At 45.2% G+C, this 20,669-nt stretch overlaps 1 protein-coding gene across 1 annotated transcript in view; it reads left to right on the forward strand.

Moving 5' to 3' along the window:
- The first annotated feature begins 2,466 nt into the window (after positions 1-2,466).
- The window catches only part of LOC128697714 (inositol-trisphosphate 3-kinase homolog), a 212,858-nt gene continuing 194,655 nt past the window's right edge, over positions 2,467-20,669 (forward strand). The window contains exon 1 of the mRNA XM_053789570.2: positions 2,467-2,571. Coding sequence (XP_053645545.1) covers positions 2,482-2,571 — 90 coding nt within the window. The 5' untranslated portion in view covers positions 2,467-2,481. The remainder of the gene's footprint in view (positions 2,572-20,669) is intronic.

Raw genomic sequence — 20,669 nt, forward strand, 5'->3', positions numbered from 1 at the left:
AATCCCAGGAGATGATCAATTTCTGAGATACACCACCTCGTCTCTCTGGCACCAACAATCATTCCACGGTCACAGTCACTTAGATCACATTTCTTCCACATTTTGATGTTTGGCCTGAACAACAACTGAACATTTTGAACATGTCTGCATGCTTGTAAGCACCGTGCTGCTGCCACCTGAATGGCTGATTAAGTATTTGTATTAACGAGCAGATATGCGTAATAAAGTGGCTACATTCACTGGTCTCATAAAATATGATCAAAACACGCCAGAAATGAGAGTTACATAAGAACATAAGAAAGGAGGATCACTGCAGCAGGCCTGTTGGCCCATACTCGGCAGGTGCTTTACAATCCATCCCACTAACAAAAACAATCCATCCCACTAACATTTTCGTAACTTTTCACAATCCTTTATCAGGACAAAAAAAAAATGTTTGGCAGATGTTAATTATGCATGTGACTTGGTTCCAACAAGGCATGACATGGTATGAAGAACGTTGTGAATGTTGTTTCCTTAAGACACCTGCTGTCCATGTTTACCTAGCAGTAAAATAGGTACCTGGGTGTTAGTCGACTCGTGTGGGTCGCATCCTGGGACAAAAAAACTGACCTAATTTGCCCAAAATACTCAGCATAACAAGCGGCTTTCTTTATAGCAGTATGTCATTGATGTCAACTAGACCTGTATACCTTGTACATGTACTTGTAGTAAATAAATATTATTGTTGTTATTATTATTATAATTATTATAAGAGTTAATGACATGATTGCAAACAAATCAGGGAACAGGTGGGGTTTGAATCCGTGGCAAGTGAGTCGTGAAACTCTCAGGCCAGTGCGTTAAATACTCGGCCAGTTGGCTCTAATAAGATTCATCCAACTAGGTATTTAATTTTTAAAGGGGTGGAGGGGTAAGCCAGCTGAAAGTCTCCGTCACATGACCAAAAGTTCCAGCTGTGGGTCTTCATATAACTAAGACCCACGTCAGAAAACACTTGTCCTGATTCATTACAAACCTTGCCTAACATAACCTAGGTATATTTATATACACCATAGGGAAGATAGCATGGACTCACTTGCCACAGGTTTAAATACTCACACGTTCCGTGATTTCTGAAGATTGTGGTTGATGACGTCACGGGGTTAAGACAACGCTGCCAGGCATACAACACTACACCATGTACGTCCTGGGCTGTACAGTGATCTCTTCATTCTAATTTTATCTTGGCTTCCTCGAAATCAAGGTGCGAAGATGGGTCTGGCTAGTGTCAGTCTTGTCTGGTTTGTTCTGGTCTGCAGAACAGGAAATCTGAAGGAAGGATTGTATGTAGATTCCTCTAGGGAGAGAGGTGCATGAGAATGTGTGTACAGGATTTGAGAGACTGTGTGTGTGTGTTGTGTGTGTGTGTGTGTGTGTGTGTGTGTGTGTGTGTGTGTGTGTGTGTGTGTGTGTGTGTGTGTGTGCGTGCGTGCGTGTGTGCGGTTAATGAAATTACAGGACGGGAACTACGCTCTTGATGTTCTTTTATCATTTTTTTAAATTTTCCACGAGTTACAGTACAAACTACCAAGTTTCTCATACCCTTCCAGCAGTCTTCTGTTGTACTCGTGAAGAAAAAACGTTTTTATCCTCTGGCGGATATTGGTTATCCTTTTTCTTCTTAGTTGTCTTTCCCCTTGTTAGAAGAGAAGGGAGGTGGAGGCATCTCGTGCCTCCTGGAAGGTATCCCAGGAGGCTTCCCTACATGCTGCAGCTATCCAGGGGTGTCTCTCCAAAACACATTGAAGCCTGGTTGGTGGCTCGCCCAGTTAAGTTCTCTTTTGGTAACCACCCATTAGGACTGGTCCTCCTGAGGGAGAACCCCCTTCCCCCTTTCTTCTAAGAAATGAACGCCTGATAGTGCCTCCAGGGAGCACATGTCCGGTGCGTCTGACTCCTGGTGAGGGATCATAGGACTGCCACTTACTCCCAGGAGTGGGGGTCCTGTTTCTGGTCAGAATTGCGTGTTTCATTCTGCCCTCATTCTCTCCCACCTGGCTGCTAAACATTCTCTGTTAACGATGCTGGCTTCCGGCCACGAGTGTATATTATCACTCTGCTCCTTTTTCACATGGAAAATAATGGCAGTGCATTTCACATATTTGACTTGTGAGGTCTGTTCCTGAGGCTGACCTTCTGTGCCCTCTCCGGTCTGGTCTGGGACTGGGCTGCAAGGGCGTTCATCCCAAAAATTGATTACAGGTGGACCTCAGGTACATTTATAGAACCGCATCCAACTGGAAATTTGTTTATTCTCAACTTCCATTGAAAGTTTCCATGTAGACATTAGTGGTGAGTCTAGTCCTTCCCTGTGACCAGCTGGGCTTGCATTACCTGTTTCGGGTTCAGCGTATACCTGGCAATCCGGCTCAGGTATTGTCATGGATGTAGGGGACGAGAGTTTCCTCGCCAGTCGCTTCTCTGTCTTTCCATGCTAAGATGCATGCTGCCCTCCGGGAATGTGACTTGGGTGTATATGCCCTCCAGCGAGTTGGTTTCTCCCGTTATTTCCCCTGGATTGTCTCCGAGGTAAGTCTTTCTGGGCACTGGATGGGCAACTCTGAGGTGCCAGGCCAGCAGTAATCTTGGTAAAGTTCCTCAACCGTGATTCAGTTCATATCTCGAGGGTCAGTCAAGTCTTTCCTGAAAGATTCAAGTGGATGTTTAGGCGGCAGCTGCAGTTAATCGAAACTGATGATAATTTATGATTTTTTTTTTCAGATTATTTCCCGCATACCACTAAAATTACAATATTTTGTCTAAGAATCCGTTATTTTAGAGTAAAAATACCTAATCTGTTAGATTTTATTGCACTTTTCATATGATTTAAAAAAAGTGAAATATTAAAAAATTAAGAAATGTGCTCTGCAGCAGGAGTCTTCATCAATGACTTTTTGGACTTTATTCACCATAGCGTCCTAGAACACTGGTGGGCCCTATAGACACGCAACAAGCTTTATATAATGCCAGTGAAAGGCTCTTGTTTCAAGGAATGTAACCAAGATAAAGCTTAATTACCTCCCATTTTTTCAGGGCATTGTGTAACCCTTACGCGTTTAGTGTTGCCCACTGAATTTAATAGCAGGTTGTATAAGGAAGGGCAAGATGTGTGTGTGTGTGTGTGTGTGTCTCTGGTCCTCTTGAACAAGCATCATGGCTAAAAGATAACTCTGTAAACCAGGGAGATGACTGTGTGCGGGTTTGTGTAAAATGAGACACTTTTGCAACATATTGGAATCTTTATTGAAGAAACGTTTTGCCACGCAGTGGCTTCATCAGTCCAATGCAAAGCAGAAAGGTGTAATGATAGGCGGAGTTTGAGGTAATCAGTCCCTCAGCCTTGAATCTGTTTGTTCAGTCCATCACTCTTGTAGAAAGTACAGCATATGGCCGGAGAAGTGGCTTATATACTGTAGTCAGGTGAGTGGAAGCAGGAGAAGGCGGGATCACTGTGGAACCACCTACTAGTGTAAGTAGGTCTTCGTCCAAAGGTTGGATGACAAGTATTGAAGAATTCCTAGAAATCAAGGTCCCATGATGTTGTAATGTCTGACAGATGTGATAAAGATTCCCGTATGTTGCATAAGTGTCTCAGTCTTCAACTTGACGGTTTTCAAAACCATTTATCACATATTTGTGTAAAGTTGGAGGTAATTTCGCCAGGTGAGCAAGCGAAACGTTTCAGCAGTAAAGAGACCTTAATGGTGCAGGTGTGTAATCCTGTGAATGACAAGGTTTCAGTTGTTGGTACACGGCGGCCTTGATATAAGTTTCTCTAATAATCAAACATTAGCATTTATAGAAGCGTTCAAGACAATCATCACACGCCCCAAATTATATGCCAGTATGGCTGGTTATTGTTGAAAATGGTATAAAATACCGACAAGTTGAAAATTAAGACACACGTACAACAGTTGGGTATCTTTATTGCTGAAACGTTTCGCCTACGTAGTAGGCTTCTTCAGTTAAATACAGAGGCAGCAGTAGAAATCAAGTAAAAATGATGTAATCAGTCCATCAACCTTGGAGAAGAGTTCAGCTTCATGGTCTGGAACGATATCGTTCCAGACCATGAACAATATCGTTCCAGACCATGAACAATATCGTTCCAGACCATGAACGATATCGTTCCACACCATGAACGATATCGTTCCAGACCATGAACGATATCGTTCCACACCATGAACGATATCGTTCCACACCATGAACGATATCGTTCCACACCATGAACGATGATTTCTACTGCTCCCTCTGTATTTGACTGAAGAAGCCTACTACGTAGGCGAAACGTTTCAGCAATAAAGATACCCAACTGTTTACCTGGAGTCTACCTGGAGGGTATTCCGAGGATCAACGCCCCCGCGGCCCGGTCCACAACCAGGCCTCCCGGTAGATCAGGGCCTGATCAACTGCTGGCCGCACGTAGTCCAACGTACGAACCACAGCACGGCTGATCCGGCACCGACTTAAAGTATCTGTCTAGCTCCCTCTTGAAGGCAGCCAGGGGCCTATTGGTAATTCCTCTTATGTATTGTGGGAAGCTGTTGAACAGTCTTTGACCCCGGACAGTTATTGTGTTCATCTTAGTTTACCAATGGCGCCCCTACTTTTCATTGGGGGTACTTTTCACCTCCTGCCCAGTTTTTTTTACTTTCGTAAGGAATGATTTCTGTGTGCAGATTCGGGACTATTCCTTCTAGAAATTTCCTAGCGTAGATTATGATGTATCTCTCTCGCCTGTGTTCCAGCGAGTACAAGTCGAGTGCTCCTAAGCATTCCAAGTAGTTGAGGTGTTTAATGTAACTTATACGTGCAGTAAAGGTTCTCTGTACACTCTCTAGATCTGCAATTTCACCTGCTTTGAACAGAGATGTTAATGTACAGCAGTATTCCAACCCAGAGAGAACAAGTGATTTGAAAAGGATCATCATTGGCTTCGCATCTCCTGTTTTGAACGTTCTCATTATCCATCCTATCATTTTCTTCGCACTTGTGATAGTGGCACTATTGTGATCCTTGAAAGTGAATTCCTCAGGCATTACCACTCCCAGGTTCCTCACATTATTTTTTTGCCGTATTGTATGGCCAGAGTTTGTAGTATACTCAGTTCTAGTTATTATCTCCTCCAGTTTCCTATAACGGAGTAGTTGGAATTTGTCTTCATTGCACATCATATTGTTCTCTGTTACCCACTGGAAAACTTGGTTTATATCTTTTTGAAGATTTGCCGTGTCCTCGTTGGATGAGAGTCTCATGCAGATCCTAGCATCGTCTGCAAAGAATAACACAGTGCTGTGGTTTACATCTCTATGTCTGATGTGAGGATAAGGAACAGGATGGGGGCGAGTACTGTGCCTTGTGGAACAGAGCTTTCACTATGGCAGCTTCCGATTGAACTCTGTTTACCACTACTTTTTATGTTCGATAGGTTAGATAGTTGAAGATCCGTCTGCCCACTTTGCCAGTTATTCCTTTACCACGCATTTTGCACGTTATTATATCGTGATCACACTTGTCTCATTTTGCCCTCTTCTACCCCTCTCTTGCCCTCTCCCTCCCCTTTCTTGCCCTCTCCCTCCCCTTTCTTGCCCTCTCCCTCCCCTCTCTTGCCCTCTCCCTCCCTCTCTTACCCCTCTTGCTCCCTATATTAGAGTCACAGTGTGGCAACTGTCGTCTAGACGGGGTTGAGAATTAAGATAGAGGTGTGTGACGGGAATTACTAATTAACATGTATTAAGGAACGTGGATGTCACTTTAATAAGGGAGGAGGATGTGGGTAGCAGCTTTATACCAGCCATTGTTGATGCTACTGTTGGTGGTGGTGGTGTTGGTAGTGCTGCTGCTGGTGTTGCTGTTGGTGCTGGTGGTGGTGGTGGTGCTGCTGCTGGTGGTGCTGGTACTGGTGCTGCTGCTGCTGGTACTGCTGGTGGTGGTGCTCCTGGTGCTGCTGCTGTTGGTGCTGGCTGTGGTGCTGGTGTTGCTGCTGCTAGTGGTGGTGGTGCTGCTGCTAGTGGTGGTGGTGCTGGTGCTGCTGCTGGTACTGGTGTTGAAATATATATTTTTTTCGTTTATTTCAGAATGACTTTTGCGAAATTATTGCATTCACAAATCTTCGCTTGCCTTATTCGGCAGGAAGAGCGTTGCTATTTAAGCCAGAATCGCAAGTTTTACCTATTCGGCACGACATATATATATATATATATATATATATATATATATATATATATATATATATATATATATATATATATATATATATATATATATAGCAGCACTGACAGCAGGAAACAAGATACAAGAAAAATCGGTTGCTTTTATGTCATTATTTCTTCGTGTTTGTGGTTCATGTTTGTTTTATTTTCCACTTGCTCTGCCTTCTCTTGTGCCACGCCTACTACGCTGTCTCTGTCTGCCCTGTAAAATTGTTTAAGTATTTTACAGGTTAGGATCATGTCTCTCCAGGTACTTCTCATAGTTCAGTCCCCTCAACTGCAGTACGAAGTATTACTGCCAAACTGTGGATCTTTATTAGTTTCTGGAGGTGATAGACCAGCTGTGGGCTCCATGGTGGTGCTGCAGACTCTACAAGAAACAAAACAGCATAATACCGTGACTGCAACAATACACAAATAACCCGCACATAGGAGAGAGGAGCTTACCACGACGTTTCGGTCCGACTTGGACTATTTACAAAATCCCACAGACCTGACTTAATTGCTGAAGGCTATTTTCAGTTTTGCTAACTTTCGAGACTCAGTCCACGTTGTGTGGTTAATGTACACCTATGGCAGTGTGTCGGATGTGCTGTTAACCTCAGATATTTCTCCTTTGAGGATATTTTTTCTTTCTCACTGCCTGGCCGTACTCCGTCTCATGTCTTATCTCTCCCTCCCCAGCTTGTTTTGATTGAAGTCTTGTAGTCACTTGTTTCCTCTGCTTTTGCTGCCTCTCTGTCCTCCTGTTACCTGTCTATCATCTTCTGTTTCTATGTATCGTATTGCTTTCATTTCGTTGAAAATTAATGATATGTTGGATTAATTGTCTCTGTCAGTTGGTAGCACATTCAGTTCACACAGTGAGGGTCCGTGGTTTGATTCCGGCACAGGTGAAACATTGGGTATGTTTCCTTACAGCTGCTGTCCCTGTTGACCTAGCAGTAAGTAGGTACCTGGGTATTAGTGGACTGGTGTATGTGGCATCCTGGGGGTAGTGGTATACGTCAGCTAGGGCTGGACATTGTAATAAGCTGAGGCAGGATAACGGCTCTTAGTATGTAAAACTGATCTGTGTAAAAATATATTAACGGTCATAGTGTTAGGGAACCCCACTTGTTACACTTTCCCATCCTTTACCATCAACCCTCTGTCGTGTTCTGGTGAGGTATTCCTTGATCCACTGTAGCACTTTACCTGGTACCCCTGCCTGATCCTCTAATTTGTGGATCAATCTCTGGTGGAGTTCAATGTTAAATACTTCCCTGCAGTCTTAAGAATACGCAGTCAACCCGGCCTTTGTCTTTCTTGTTGGAGATGTTATTTTACATTTTTTTAAAACATTGGCCGTTTCCCATCAAGGCAGTGACCCGAAAAAGAAGAAAAACTTGTCATCATCATTCACTCCATCACTGTCTTGCCAGAGGCGCTCCGACACTACGCTTCAAAAACTGCAACATATCGTATCTCCAGCCCTCCTGCAGAGTGCAGACACTGTACCTCCCACCTCCAGCCCTCCTGCAGAGTGCAGACACTGTACCTCCCACCTCCAGCCCTCCTGCAGAGTGCAGACACTGTACCTCCCACCTCCAGGACTCAAGTCCAGCTGCTCGGTTTTCCTGAATCCCTTCATAAATGTTATTCTGTCCTAGAATTCCAATGGGTTAATGAAGCAGGACTTCTTTCCTCTGAATCCATCTGGATTTTCTGTAGCAGTTATGTTAGTCTGGTTAGTGTGTGTGTGTACTCACCTATTTGTACTCACCTATTTGTGGTTGCAGGGGTCGAGTCACAGCTCCTGGCCCCGCCTCTTCGCTGATTGCTACTAGGTCCTCTCTCTCCCTGCTCCATGAGCTTTATCATACCTCGCCTTAAAACTATATATAGTTCCCGCCTCCACTACTTCACTTTCTAGACTATTCCATGGCCTGACTACTCTATGACTGAAGAAATACTTCCTAACATCCCTTTGATTCATCTGAGTCTTCAACTTCCAATTGTGACCTCTTGTGTCTGTGTTCCATCTCTGGAACATCCCGTCTTTGTCCATCTCGTCTATTCCGCGCAGTATTTTATATGTCGTTATCATGTCTCCCCTGACCCTCCTGGCCTCCAGTGTCGTCATGCTGATTTCCCTCAACCTTTCTTCGTAGGACAATCCCCGTAGCTCTGGGACTATTATGTGTGTGTGTGTGTGTGTGTATGTGTGTGTGTGTGTGTGTGTGTGTGTGTGTGTGTGTGTGTGTGTGTGTGTGTGTGTGTCATGTGGGTTTTTTCGATAACGTGGATGGGGTAATACTCACGTAGGCTGGTAGTACGTATAATATAACAGAAAGTATGGGAAGGCAACAACAGCCGACCTGCCTCTCTCTGCTCCCTATCTTGACTGACCCATAGTGCCTACGGGTGAGGGTGTTTGAAATCCTGCTATGGTCAGCAGCAATATGAATACAGTCAATGATTCACACAGACGGTTGGTAGTGAGTCATCTACTGGTACACTGGTTACTGGTAACTGGTTACTAGGAACTGGTACTACTACTGAGAGCTCGGCGACGCTAACGTATGTCGTCCCGACATACAACTAATACAAACTAGAGACGGCAGGTGTACGGCTTGGGCTGATTCTATACAATGTCAAAGTACACAACAATTGAACATTATAACATACATAAGTAGAATATTGGAATGGAAGCTTACATAACTGAAACTGTAATTCAATACAAGGTATAATATAGCACAACTCATCGAATGAAACTCAACGTTGAGATTACACAATAGAAGTGATAAAAAAAAATTTGATCGATCGATCTGTATTCATGTGATCTACGGATTCTGAGGAAGGAATATATACAAAGAAAGAAGTGTTTAACAGAAAGGCAGATTCGGTGCACTCAAATCTAGACTGTTAATTCTCAGAATTCGGAGAGAACGTGAACACAAAAAAAAATTCTTGAACACTGATAAGTTGATACTGTAATTATTCATCTATACAGGTTATTTACATTTAACCCCAACTCTGCTAGGGTGAGATTGATATATGCAGAATGGGTGTCATCTCTGGGAGGATCAAACTCTGTTGCATTGGCTAACTCATGCTGTATTTGAGGCAAATCTGAATTGGAAGTAACAAATGATACTTGAGGATTTCTCAATACCTGTCGTGTACGTAGGGAATAACGACATTCAGGTTGATCGTCTGACTGAGTATCAGAGGTAGAGAGTACAGGATCAGGAGGATTGTCAGAGTCTGTCACATTAGTCTGGGTTGTAACATCATTATCATCACATACTAACTTCATGTGATCTAAATGCGATTCTTTATACTGACCAGTACTAATTTCTCTAACCTTATACTTATTACCAGTGATATGTTCAACTACTCGATAAGGACCAACAAACTTTTGATCAAGCTTAGGCATTGCAGACGTTTTGTTAAAGTTAGTCAGCATAACTCTCGAACCTACTTTGATTTTGGATGGCTTTGCTCGAGTGTTTGCGACTCTTGTAAATTCTGCTGTTGATTTATGAAGTGTTTCACGGATTCTTCTAAAAACACTTTGAGCTAAGCTGGTACGAGTTGCTATGAAATCATCAGGGTTGTAATTTGGTTTCGGGTTAGAATATAGCAACTCATAAGGCAAACGTTTATCTACACCGTACAATGCATAATGTGGAGTGTCACCTATAGAAACATAAGCAGAATTTATAGCACACTGCACATCAGGTATAACTTCATCCCAAGTTTCACTGTTGGGATTGATAGTGGCTCTCAAGACATCAAGTACTTTCTTATTGGTACGTTCCGCTAACCCATTGCTGGCAGGATGATGAGGAACAATGGTGGATTTAGAGATCTTGTACAAGGTACACAAATTTTCAAGAATCTCATTACAGAATTCACCTCCATTATCTGTTACTAGGGGCTTAGGGGTGGTATGCCTGCAGATAATGCGTTCTTTAAACACTTTAGCTACTGTCTCGGCAGTCTTATCAGAAACATCTTTCTGCAGACGGCATGTGACATCAAGAGATGGCATTACTAGTTGCAAGTAATCGTTTTCTGACAAGGCGTCCCCTGTGGAGAAACTACTACTTGAACTAGCAGACATTGCAGGGATAGGCTCAGCACTCAAGGTAGTCGGAGCATCCTCGGACACTTGAGGTAACTGGACACTATCTTGCAAGTCTGAAGTTGCAGGAACACAGACAGGAATGACAGGATCATCAGTGCCTGACCGCTTGGGTACGCTACTGGAAAATGCACTGGCCTGTAAGGACTTAATTCGAATGTCATACTCTGCGGCAGTATGGCAGATCTCGGATCCAAGCTGGTAACCCCAAAATGGTACGATCAAGTCATCAATTTGGGCATGCCATTGATAGGCAGGGCACACAACACTTACAACTGGCGGGGCACACACAACATATTCAATTATTCATTTTTTTTTAGTATATTCTTACAACAAAATCTTGCTGTGACTGATACGACAAAAATTGCTGGCAAAAATAATGGTAGACAAGTCTGCGAAAAGATCAAGGAATGAGACACTGCTGGCATACAAAAAAAAGACACACAGAAATAAATGGATAATTTGGTATACGACAAATACTGGAGAATACAATGCTGAAAGAACACAAGATAAAAATGAATAAATTATTTCACACGGAGTGACTGACTGGTACTCTACACAATAATACTTACTAAAGACATGGAGTAGCATAAAAAAAACACAGATAAAAATTATAAAAATGAAACAGAAGAGATGAGCGATAACACTGAAAAATATTGCAAAAATAATGAGTCAAAGAAACACTGAGTCTACACTGAAAACACAAGGCTTAGAGTACACAAGAAATTCACTGTAAATGTCTCACACACGCAAATGTCTTTAAATGCAGGAAAATGTCTCTAGACAGAAAATTATCACTGAAGTCTGGAATAGTGTAGACAGAGTGACTAGTGATGAGGGGAAGGTTGTCCTGCGGGTGATTACGCCTCCTACACTCACACTGTTGTCGGAAGAAATGCGCTTTCTCGGTGAACTCACATAACTGGCTTTATCGTTGGCGCTCAGCTACAATCTCTTGACCAATTATGTGAGCCAAAACAGTACTAGGACCCTGTACAAGGGTGCAAACAGCCACAGGTAGATGAGTGAAGAGTGTGTGGCGGGTGGGTGAAGGGAGCGTACACTCGCTGTTACTCACTGGCGCACACTCCACTCACTACCCACGAAGGTGACTTAACTAAGCCACAATATGCCACAGGGAATGGTGAAAATCACTCTTAGCAGCATCCAAGCACAAGCGATATATGAAACAATACTTCAGAGGAACTTGCGTGGCTTACTTCTCTCTCTCAGCTGGGTTAGAAGCTGGGTTGGATGACTGGCTTAACCCACGAGAATGGCTGACTGGAAGACGTGTAACGATGCACACAGCATGAAGGAGCAGGTGGATGACAGGAGACAGGCTGGATGGTAGGCGGAGGTACGCTGACTAGTGTTCACTTCCACAGTCTGGCTTACTGACTGGCTTAATTGCAAAATCCAGGTCAACCCCTCGGAGATTGAAGCAATTAGCACACGAACTAAGCCAGGAAGCTTAAAAAACGGCTGCAACAGGCTTGCAGGCTGGAGTACACAGGGTGGTGGCTGAGACGGTTCACCTCTGACCTGCCGGCAACCCACAAACAGTCTTCTAACGTCTGAAATACCCTTAAATCCACATTCCACGGCTGCCACCATTTGTCATGTGGGTTTTTTCGATAACGTGGATGGGGTAATAGTCACGTAGGCTGGTAGTACGTATAATATAACGGAAAGTATGGGAACGCACCAACAGCCGACCTGCCTCTCTCTGCTCCCTATCTTGACTGACCCATAGTGCCTACGGGTGAGGGTGTTTGAAATCCTGCTATGGTCAGCAGCAATATGAATACAGTCAATGATTCACATAGACGGTTGGTAGTGAGTCATCTACTGGTACACTGGTTACTGGTAACTGGTTACTAGGAACTGGTACTACTACTGAGATGTGTGTGTGTGTGTGTGTGCGTGTACTCACCTAGTTGTACTCACCTAGTTGAGGTTGCGGGGGTCGAGTCCGAGCTCCTGGCCCCGCCTCTTCACTGATCGCTACTAGGTCACTCTCCCTGAGCCGTGAGCTTTATCATACCTCTGCTTAAAGCTATGTATGGATCCTGCCTCCACTACATCGCTTCACAAACTATTCCACTTACTGACTACTCTGTGGCTGAAGAAATACTTCCTAACATCCCTGTGATTCATCTGTGTCTTCAGCTTCCAACTGTGTCCCCTTGTTACTGTGTCCAATCTCTGGAACATCCTGTCTTTGTCAACCTTGTCAATTCCTCTCAGTATTTTGTATGTCGTTATCATGTCCCCCCCATCTCTCCTGTCCTCCAGTGTCGTCAGGTTGATTTCCCTTAACCTCTCCTCGTAGTGTGTTTGTGTGCCTGAGTGTGTGTGTGTGTGTGTGTGTGTGTGTGTGTGTGTGTGTGTGTGTGTGTGTGTGTGTGTGTGTGTGTGTGTGTGTGAGTGGGTGTGTGTATGTGTGTGTGTATGTTAGTTACCATTTTGTCCTAGGCACATGTCAATTAGACACTAGGCCTGTTGTGGGTGTGTAGGTGTGTAGGTGTGTAGGTGTGTGTGTGTGTGTGTGTGTGTGTGTGTTAGTTACCATTTTGTCCTAGGCACATGTCGATTAGACACTAGGCCTGTTGTGTGTGTGTAGGTGTGTAGGTTAGTTAGTTACCATTTTGTCCTAGGCACATGTCAGTTAGACACTAGGCCTGTTGTGGGTGTGTAGGTGTGTAGGTGTGTGTGTGTGTGTGTGTGTGTGTGTTAGTTACCATTTTGTCCTAGGCACATGTCGTTTAGACACTAGGCCTGTTGTGGGTGTGTAGGTGTGCAGGTGTGCGTGTGTGTGTGTACTCACCTATTTGTACTCACCTATTTTTGGTTGCAGGGGTCGAGTCATAGCTCCTGGCCCCGCCTCTTCGCTGATTGCTACTAGGTCCTCTCTCTCCCTGCTACATGAGCTCTATCATACCTCGCCTTAAAACTATGTATGGTTCCCGCCTCCACTACTTCACTTTCTAGGCTATTCCACGGCTTGACTACTCTATGACTGAAGAAATACTTCCTAACATCCCTTTGATTCATCTGAGTCTTCAACTTCCAATTGTGACCTCTTGTGTCTGTGTCCCATCTCTGGATGTGTGTGTGTGTGTGTATGTGTGTGTATGTGTGTGTGTGTGTGTGTGTGTGTGTGTGTGTGTGTGTGTGTGTGTGTGTGTGTGTGTGTGTGTGTCGGTGTGTGTGTGTGTGTGTGTGTGTGTGTGTGTGTGTGTGTGTGTGTATGTGTGTGTGTTTGTGTGTATGTGTTTGTGTGTGTGTGTGTGTGTTGTGTTATTGTTAGGTAAGACACACATGCAACAGCCAGGTATGTCCAGGTATATGTGTATGTGTGTGTGTACTCACCTATTTGTACTCACCTATTTGTGGTTGCAGGGGTCGAGTCCTAGCTCCTGGCCCCGCCTCTTCACCGGTTGCTACTAGGCCCTCTCTCTCCCTGCTCCATGAGCTTTATCAAACCTCGTCTTAAAACTGTGTATGGTTCCTGCCTCCACTACGTCATTTTCTAGGCTATTCCACTGCCTTACAACTCTATGACTGAAGAAATACTTCCTACTATCTCTCTGACTCATTTGTGTCTTCAACTTCCAATTGTGGCCTCTTGTTTCTGTGTCCCCTCCCTGGAACATCCTGTCTTTGTCCACCTTGTCTATTCCATGCAGTATTTTATATGTCGTTATCATGTCTCCCCTGACCCTCCTGTCCTCCAGTGTGGTCAGGCCGATTTCCCTTAATCTTTCCTCATAGGACATTCCCCTTAGCTCTGGAACTAACCTTGTCGCAAACCTTTGTACTTTCTCTAGTTTCTTGACATGCTTTATCAAGTGCGGGTTCCAAACAGGTGCTGCATACTCCAGTATGGGCCTGACATACACGGTGTACAGTGTCTTGAATGATTCCTTACTAAGGTATCGGAATGCTGTTCTCAGGTTTGCCAGGCGCCCATATGCTGCAGCAGTTATCTGATTGATGTGTGCTTCCGGAGACATGCTCGGTGTTATACTCACCCCAAGATCTTTCTCCTTGAGTGAGGTTTGCAGTCTTTGGCCACCTAGCCTATACTCTGTCTGTGGTCTTCTGTGCCCCTCCCCCATCTTCATGACTTTGCATTTGGCAGGATTAAATTCGAGAAGCCATTTGCTGGACCAGGTGTCCAGTCTGTCCAGGTCTCTTTGAAGTCCTGCCTGGTCCTCATCAGATTTAATTCTCCTCATTAACTTCACATCATCTGCAAACAGGGACACTTCTGAGTCTAACCCTTCCGTCATGTCGTTCACATATACCAAAAATAGCACTGGTCCTAGGACTGACCCCTGTGGGACCCCGCTCGTCACAGGTGCCCACTGTGATACATCATTACGTACCATGACTCGTTGTTGCCTCCCTGTCAGGTATTCTCTGATCCATTGCAGTGCCCTTCCTGTTATATGCGCCTGATGCTCTAGCTTCTGCACTAATCTCTTGTGAGGAACTGTGTCAAAGGCCTTCTTGCAGTCCAAGAAGATGCAATCAACCCACCCCTCTCTCTCTTGTCTTACTTCTGTTATTTTATCATAAAACTCCAGAAGGTTTGTGACACAGGATTTGCCTTCCGTGAATCCGTGCTGGTTGGCATTTATACTCCTGTTCCGTTCCAGGTGCTCCACCACTCTCCTCCTGATAATCTTCTCCATAATTTTGCATACTATACACGTCAATGACACAGGTCTATAGTTTAGTGCCTCTTTTCTGTCTCCTTTTTTAAAAATGGGAACTACATTTGCCGTCTTCCATACCTCAGGTAGTTGCCCAGTTTCCAGGGATGTGTTGAAGATTGTGGTAAGTGGCACGCACAACATATCTGCTCCCTCTCTAAGGACCCACGGGGAGATGTTGTCTGGTCCCATTGCCTTTGAGGTATCGATGTCCCTTAGCAGTTTCTTCACCTCCTCCTCATCTGTATGTATGTCGTCCAACACTTGTTGGTGTATTCCTTGGTGGTGTCCCCATCTGGTCTGTCCCCCCAGAGTCTTTCCTGTCTCTACTGTAAATACTTCCTTAAATCTCGTGTTGAGCTCCTCACATACCTCTTGATCGTTTCTTGTGAGTTCTCCACCTTCTTTCCTCAGCCTTATCACCTGGTCCTTGACTGTTGTCTTCCTCCTAATGTGGCTATACAGCAGTTTCGGGTCAGATTTGACTTTCGATGCTATGTCGTTTTCATACTGTCGCTGGGCCTCCCTCCTTATCTGTGCATACTCGTTTCTGGCTCTTCTACTAATCTCCTTGTTTTCCTGGGTCCTATGCCTCCTGTACCTTTTCCATTCTCTGTTGCACTTAGTTTTTGCCTCCCTACACCTTCGGGTAAACCAAGGACTCGTTTTGGTCTTCCTATTATTTCCGTTTCCCTTGGGAACAAAACTTTCCTCTGCCTCCTTGCTCTTTGTTGCCACATATTCCATCATCTCGTTTACTGATTTTCCTACCATTTCTCTGTCCCACTGAACCTCCTGCAGGAAGTTTCTCATACCTGTGTACTCCCCCCTTTTATAGTTTGGCCTGTCCCCTTCAGTTCCTGTTACCTTCTCCACTTGTAACTCTACTATATAGTCAAAACTCAGAACCACATGATCGCTAGCTCCAAGGGGCCTCTCATAAGTGATGTCCTCAATGTCTGAACTGCTCAGGGTGAACACAAAATCCAGTCTTGCTGGCTCATCCTCCCCTCTCTCTCTGGTTGTGTCCCTGACATGTTGATGCATGAGGTTTTCAAGTACCACATCCATCATCTTGGCTCTCCATGTTTCGGGACCCCCATGTGGCTCCAGGTTTTCCCAGTCGATTTCCCTGTGGTTGAAATCGCCCATTACCAGTAACTTTGCTCTGCTCGAGTGAGCTCTTCTTGCCACCTCAGCCAGTGTGTCCACCATCACCCTGTTGTTTTCTTCGTACTCCTCTCTTGGCCTCCTGCAGTTCTGTGGTGGGTTATACATCACTCCAATGACTACTTTATGTTCTCCAGACTGAATTGTACCTACAATGTAGTCTCTTTCTCCAATCATGTCCATGCCTTCCATTTCCTCAAATCCCCATCGGTGTTTTATGAGCAGTGCAACCTCTACTCCTATCTTTCCTCAGGATCTGATATCCCGTTGGGAAGACTGTGTCTGTTATTGTCTCAGCGAGTTTTGTTTCTGTGACTGCTATGATGTCTGGGGATTTTTCACTGATTCTTTCATTCCACTCCTCATGTTTATTCATTATTCCATCCGTGTTTGTGTACCAAACCTTTAGTTTCTTTTCTATCATTGTGGTCATGCAAGAATATTGGGGTTGGGGGAGCGAGAGCCTTGGTGGGGGCCTATATGGAGCTGTGGTGTAGGTGGGGTTTGTGTTGATGGGGGTGGGGTCAGAATGCCCATAAGGGACAGCTGTTGGGGTGAGGTTTGTGATATGGGGATTGGTGGCAGAGGGAACAGTGAGTGGGTTGTAGTATAGGTTGCTCAGTTGCGTTGGGAATGTCGCGGGTGGAGTCTTTTGGTGGGAGATTCTGTGGGGTGTGTTTGCCCTTCCTCCTGTGTCTGGGTCCTGCTCATTTTCATTGCTTCTCGTTCCTCCTTGCGTCTCTGTACCCTCTCTTTCAGTGTAGTCCTTTCTTCTTGTGTTCTGTCGCGGTCGAGGTATACTCTCTGGTACCCCTCTTTGTCCCTCAGTCTTGCTTTCTCTTGCAGAATCCTGGTTCGAACTGATTCTTCCTTGAAAGTTACTCTGACAGGCCGTATCCTTCCACTCGCAAACCACCCAATTCTCTGAAAATTTGTCACCTGGGTCATATTGCCCTCCCCTATTGTTTTCATGATGCCTTCAATCATTTTTTTCTCCTCCTGTTTTATTTCTTCAAAGTTGGCCCCCTTGGCTTCTTGGAGCCCATACACAAAAACTGACCTCGCCCTTTCCTCCTCCCACTGAGTCTCCATCTGCGTCCTCTGAGGCATTTTATTTCCTTCCATTGACATGTTCTTGCCTTCAGTCCCTGTCATATCTGAAACTTCTATTCTCAGTGGACTGTCTTTCCTGACCAGCTGTCCCTTGCTACTGCAGTTGGCTGTTAGAATCTCTGCATATAGCATACCTTCATTGTCTTCGGACCTGTCGTTTGATCTTAGTGTGCTCGTCGTCTTTTCCCTGGCCCCACGTGGGTCTGATAGGGCCTTCATGTTCGGCATGTCTCCGTTGTTGCTTACCATCCTCTTGTCTGCGCCTGACTTTGAATTTCCTGATGTCACACCTGAATTGTCATTTGTCTCTCTAATCTGTTTCAGGCTTTGCAGTTTCTCTTGTGTGTGTGTGTGTGTGTGTGTGTTTGTGTGTGTGTGTGTGTGTGTGTGTGTGTGCGCGTGTGTGTGTGTGTATGTGTGGGTGTGTGTGTGTGTGTGTGTGTGTGTGTGTGTGTGTGTGTGTGTGTGTGTGTGTGTGTGTGAGTGTGTGTGAGTGTGTGTGAGTGTGAGTGTGTGTGTGTGAGTGTGTGTGTGTGTGTGTGTGTACTCACCTAGTTGTACTCACCTAGTTGAGGTTGCGGGGGTCGATTCCGAGCTCCTGGCCCCGCCTCTTCACTGATCGCTACTAGGTCACTCTCCCTGAGCCGTGAGCTTTATCATACCTCTACTTAAAGCTATGTATGGATCCTGCCTCCACTACATCACTTCCCAAACTATTCCTCTTACTGACTACTCTGTGGCTGAAGAAATACTTCCTAACATCCCTGTGATTCATCTGTGTCTTCAGCTTCCAACTGTGTCCCCTTGTTACTGTGTCCAATCTCTGGAACATCCTGTCTTTGTCCACCTTGTCAATTCCTCTCAGTATTTTGTATGTCGTTATCATGTCTCCCCTATCTCTCCTGTCCTCCAGTGTCGTCAGGTTGATTTCCCTTAACCTCTCCTCGTAGGACATACCTCTTAGCTCTGGGACTAGTCTTGTTGCAAACCTTTGCACTTTCTCTAGTTTCTTCACGTGCTTGGCTAGGTGTGGGTTCCAAACTGGTGCCGCATTCTCCAATATGGGCCTAACGTACACGGTGTACAGGGTCCTGAATGATTCCTTATTAAGATGTCGGAATGCTGTTCTGAGGTTTGCTAGGCGCCCATATGCTGCAGCAGTTATTTGGTTGATTTGCACTTCAGGAGATGTGCCTGGTGTAATACTCACCCCAAGATCTTTGTCCTTGAGTGAGGTTTGTAGTCTCTGACCCCCTAGACTGTACTCCGTCTGCGGCCTTCTTTGCCCTTCCCCAATCTTCATGACTTTGCACTTGGTGGGATTGAACTCCAGGAGCCAATTGCTGGACCAGGTCTGCAGCCTGTCCAGATCCCTTTGTAGTTCTGCCTTGTGTGTGTGTGTGTGTGTGTGTGTGTGTGTGTGTGTGTGTGTGTATGTGTATGTGTGTGTGTGTGTGTGTGTGTGTGTGTGTGTGTGTGTGTGTGTGTGTGTGTGTGTGTGTGTGTATGTGTACTCACCTAGTTGTACTCACCTAGTTGAGGTTGCGGGGGTCGAGTCCGAGCTCCTGGCCCCGCCTCTTCACTGATCGCTACTAGGTCACTCTCCCCGAGCCGTGAGGTTTATCATACCTCTGCTTAAAGCTATGTATGGATCCTGCCTCCACTACATCGCTTCCCAAACTATTCCACTTACTGACTACTCTGTGGCTGAAGAAATACTTCCTAACATCCCTGTGATTCATCTGTGTCTTTAGCTTCCAACTGTGTCCCCTTGTTGCTGTGTCCAAACTCTGGAACATCCTGTCTTTGTCCACCTTGTCAATTCCCCTCAGTATTTTGTATGTCGTTATCATGTCCCCCCTATCTCTCCTGTCCTCCAGTGTCGTCAGGTTGATTTCCCTTAACCTCTCCTCGTAGGACATACCTCTTAGCTCTGGGACTAGTCTTGTTGCAAACCTTTGCACTTTCTCTAGTTTCTTTACGTGCTTGGCTAGGTGTGGGTTCCAAACTGGTGCCGCATACTCCAATATGGGCCTAACGTATACGGTGTACAGGGTCCTGAACGATTCCTTATTAAGATGTCGGAATGCTGTTCTGAGGTTTGCTAGGCGCCCATATGCTGCAGCAGTTATTTGGTTGATGTGCGCTTCAGGAGATATGCCTGGTGTTATACTCACCCCAAGATCTTTTTCCTTGAGTGAGGTTTGTAGTCTCTGACCCCCTAGACTGTACTCCGTCTGCGGCCTTCTTTGCCCTTCCCCAATCTTCATGACTTTGCACTTGGTGGGATTGAACTCCAGGAGCCAATTGCTGGACCAGGTCTGCAGCCTGTCCAGATCCCTTTGTAGTTCTGCCTGGTCTTCGATCGAGTGTATTCTTCTCATCAACTTCACGTCATCTGCAAACAGGGACACCTCAGAGTCTATTCCTTCCGTCATGTCGTTCACAAATACCAGAAACAGCACTGGTCCTAGGACTGACCCCTGCGGGACCCCGCTGGTCACAGGTGCCCACTCTGACACCTCGCCACGTACCATGACTCGCTGCTGTCTTCCTGACAAGTATTCCCTGATCCATTGTAGTGCCTTCCCTGTTATCCCTGCTTGGTCCTCCAGTTTTTGCACCAATCTCTTGTGGGGAACTGTGTCAAACGCCTTCTTGCAGTCCAAGAAAATGCAATCCACCCACCCCTCTCTCTCTTGTCTTACTGCTGTCACCATGTCATAGAACTCCAGTAGGTTTGTGACACAGGATTTCCCGTCCCTGAAACCATGCTGGCTGCTGTTGATGAGATCATTCCTTTCTAGGTGTTCCACCACTCTTCTCCTGATAATCTTCTCCATGATTTTGCATACTATACATGTCAGTGACACTGGTCTGTAGTTTAACGCTTCATGTCTGTCTCCTTTTTTAAAGATTGGGACTACATTTGCTGTCTTCCATGCCTCAGGCAATCTCCCTGTTTCGATAGATGTATTGAATATTGTTGTTAGGGGTACACATAGCGCCTCTGCTCCCTCTCTCAATACCCATGGGGAGATGTTATCTGGCCCCATTGCCTTTGAGGTATCTAGCTCACTCAGAAGCCTCTTCACTTCTTCCTCGGTTGTGTGCACTGTGTCCAGCACTTGGTGGTGTGCCCCACCTCTCCGTCTTTCTGGAGTCCCTTCTGTCTCCTCTGTGAACACTTCTTTGAATCTCTTGTTGAGTTCTTCACATACTTCACGGTCATTTCTTGTTGTCTCTCCTCCTTCCTTCCTTAGCCTGATTACCTGG

The sequence above is a fragment of the Cherax quadricarinatus genome, chromosome 68, assembly GCF_038502225.1.
Source record: "Cherax quadricarinatus isolate ZL_2023a chromosome 68, ASM3850222v1, whole genome shotgun sequence".
Taxonomy (NCBI): Eukaryota; Metazoa; Arthropoda; class Malacostraca; order Decapoda; family Parastacidae; genus Cherax; species Cherax quadricarinatus.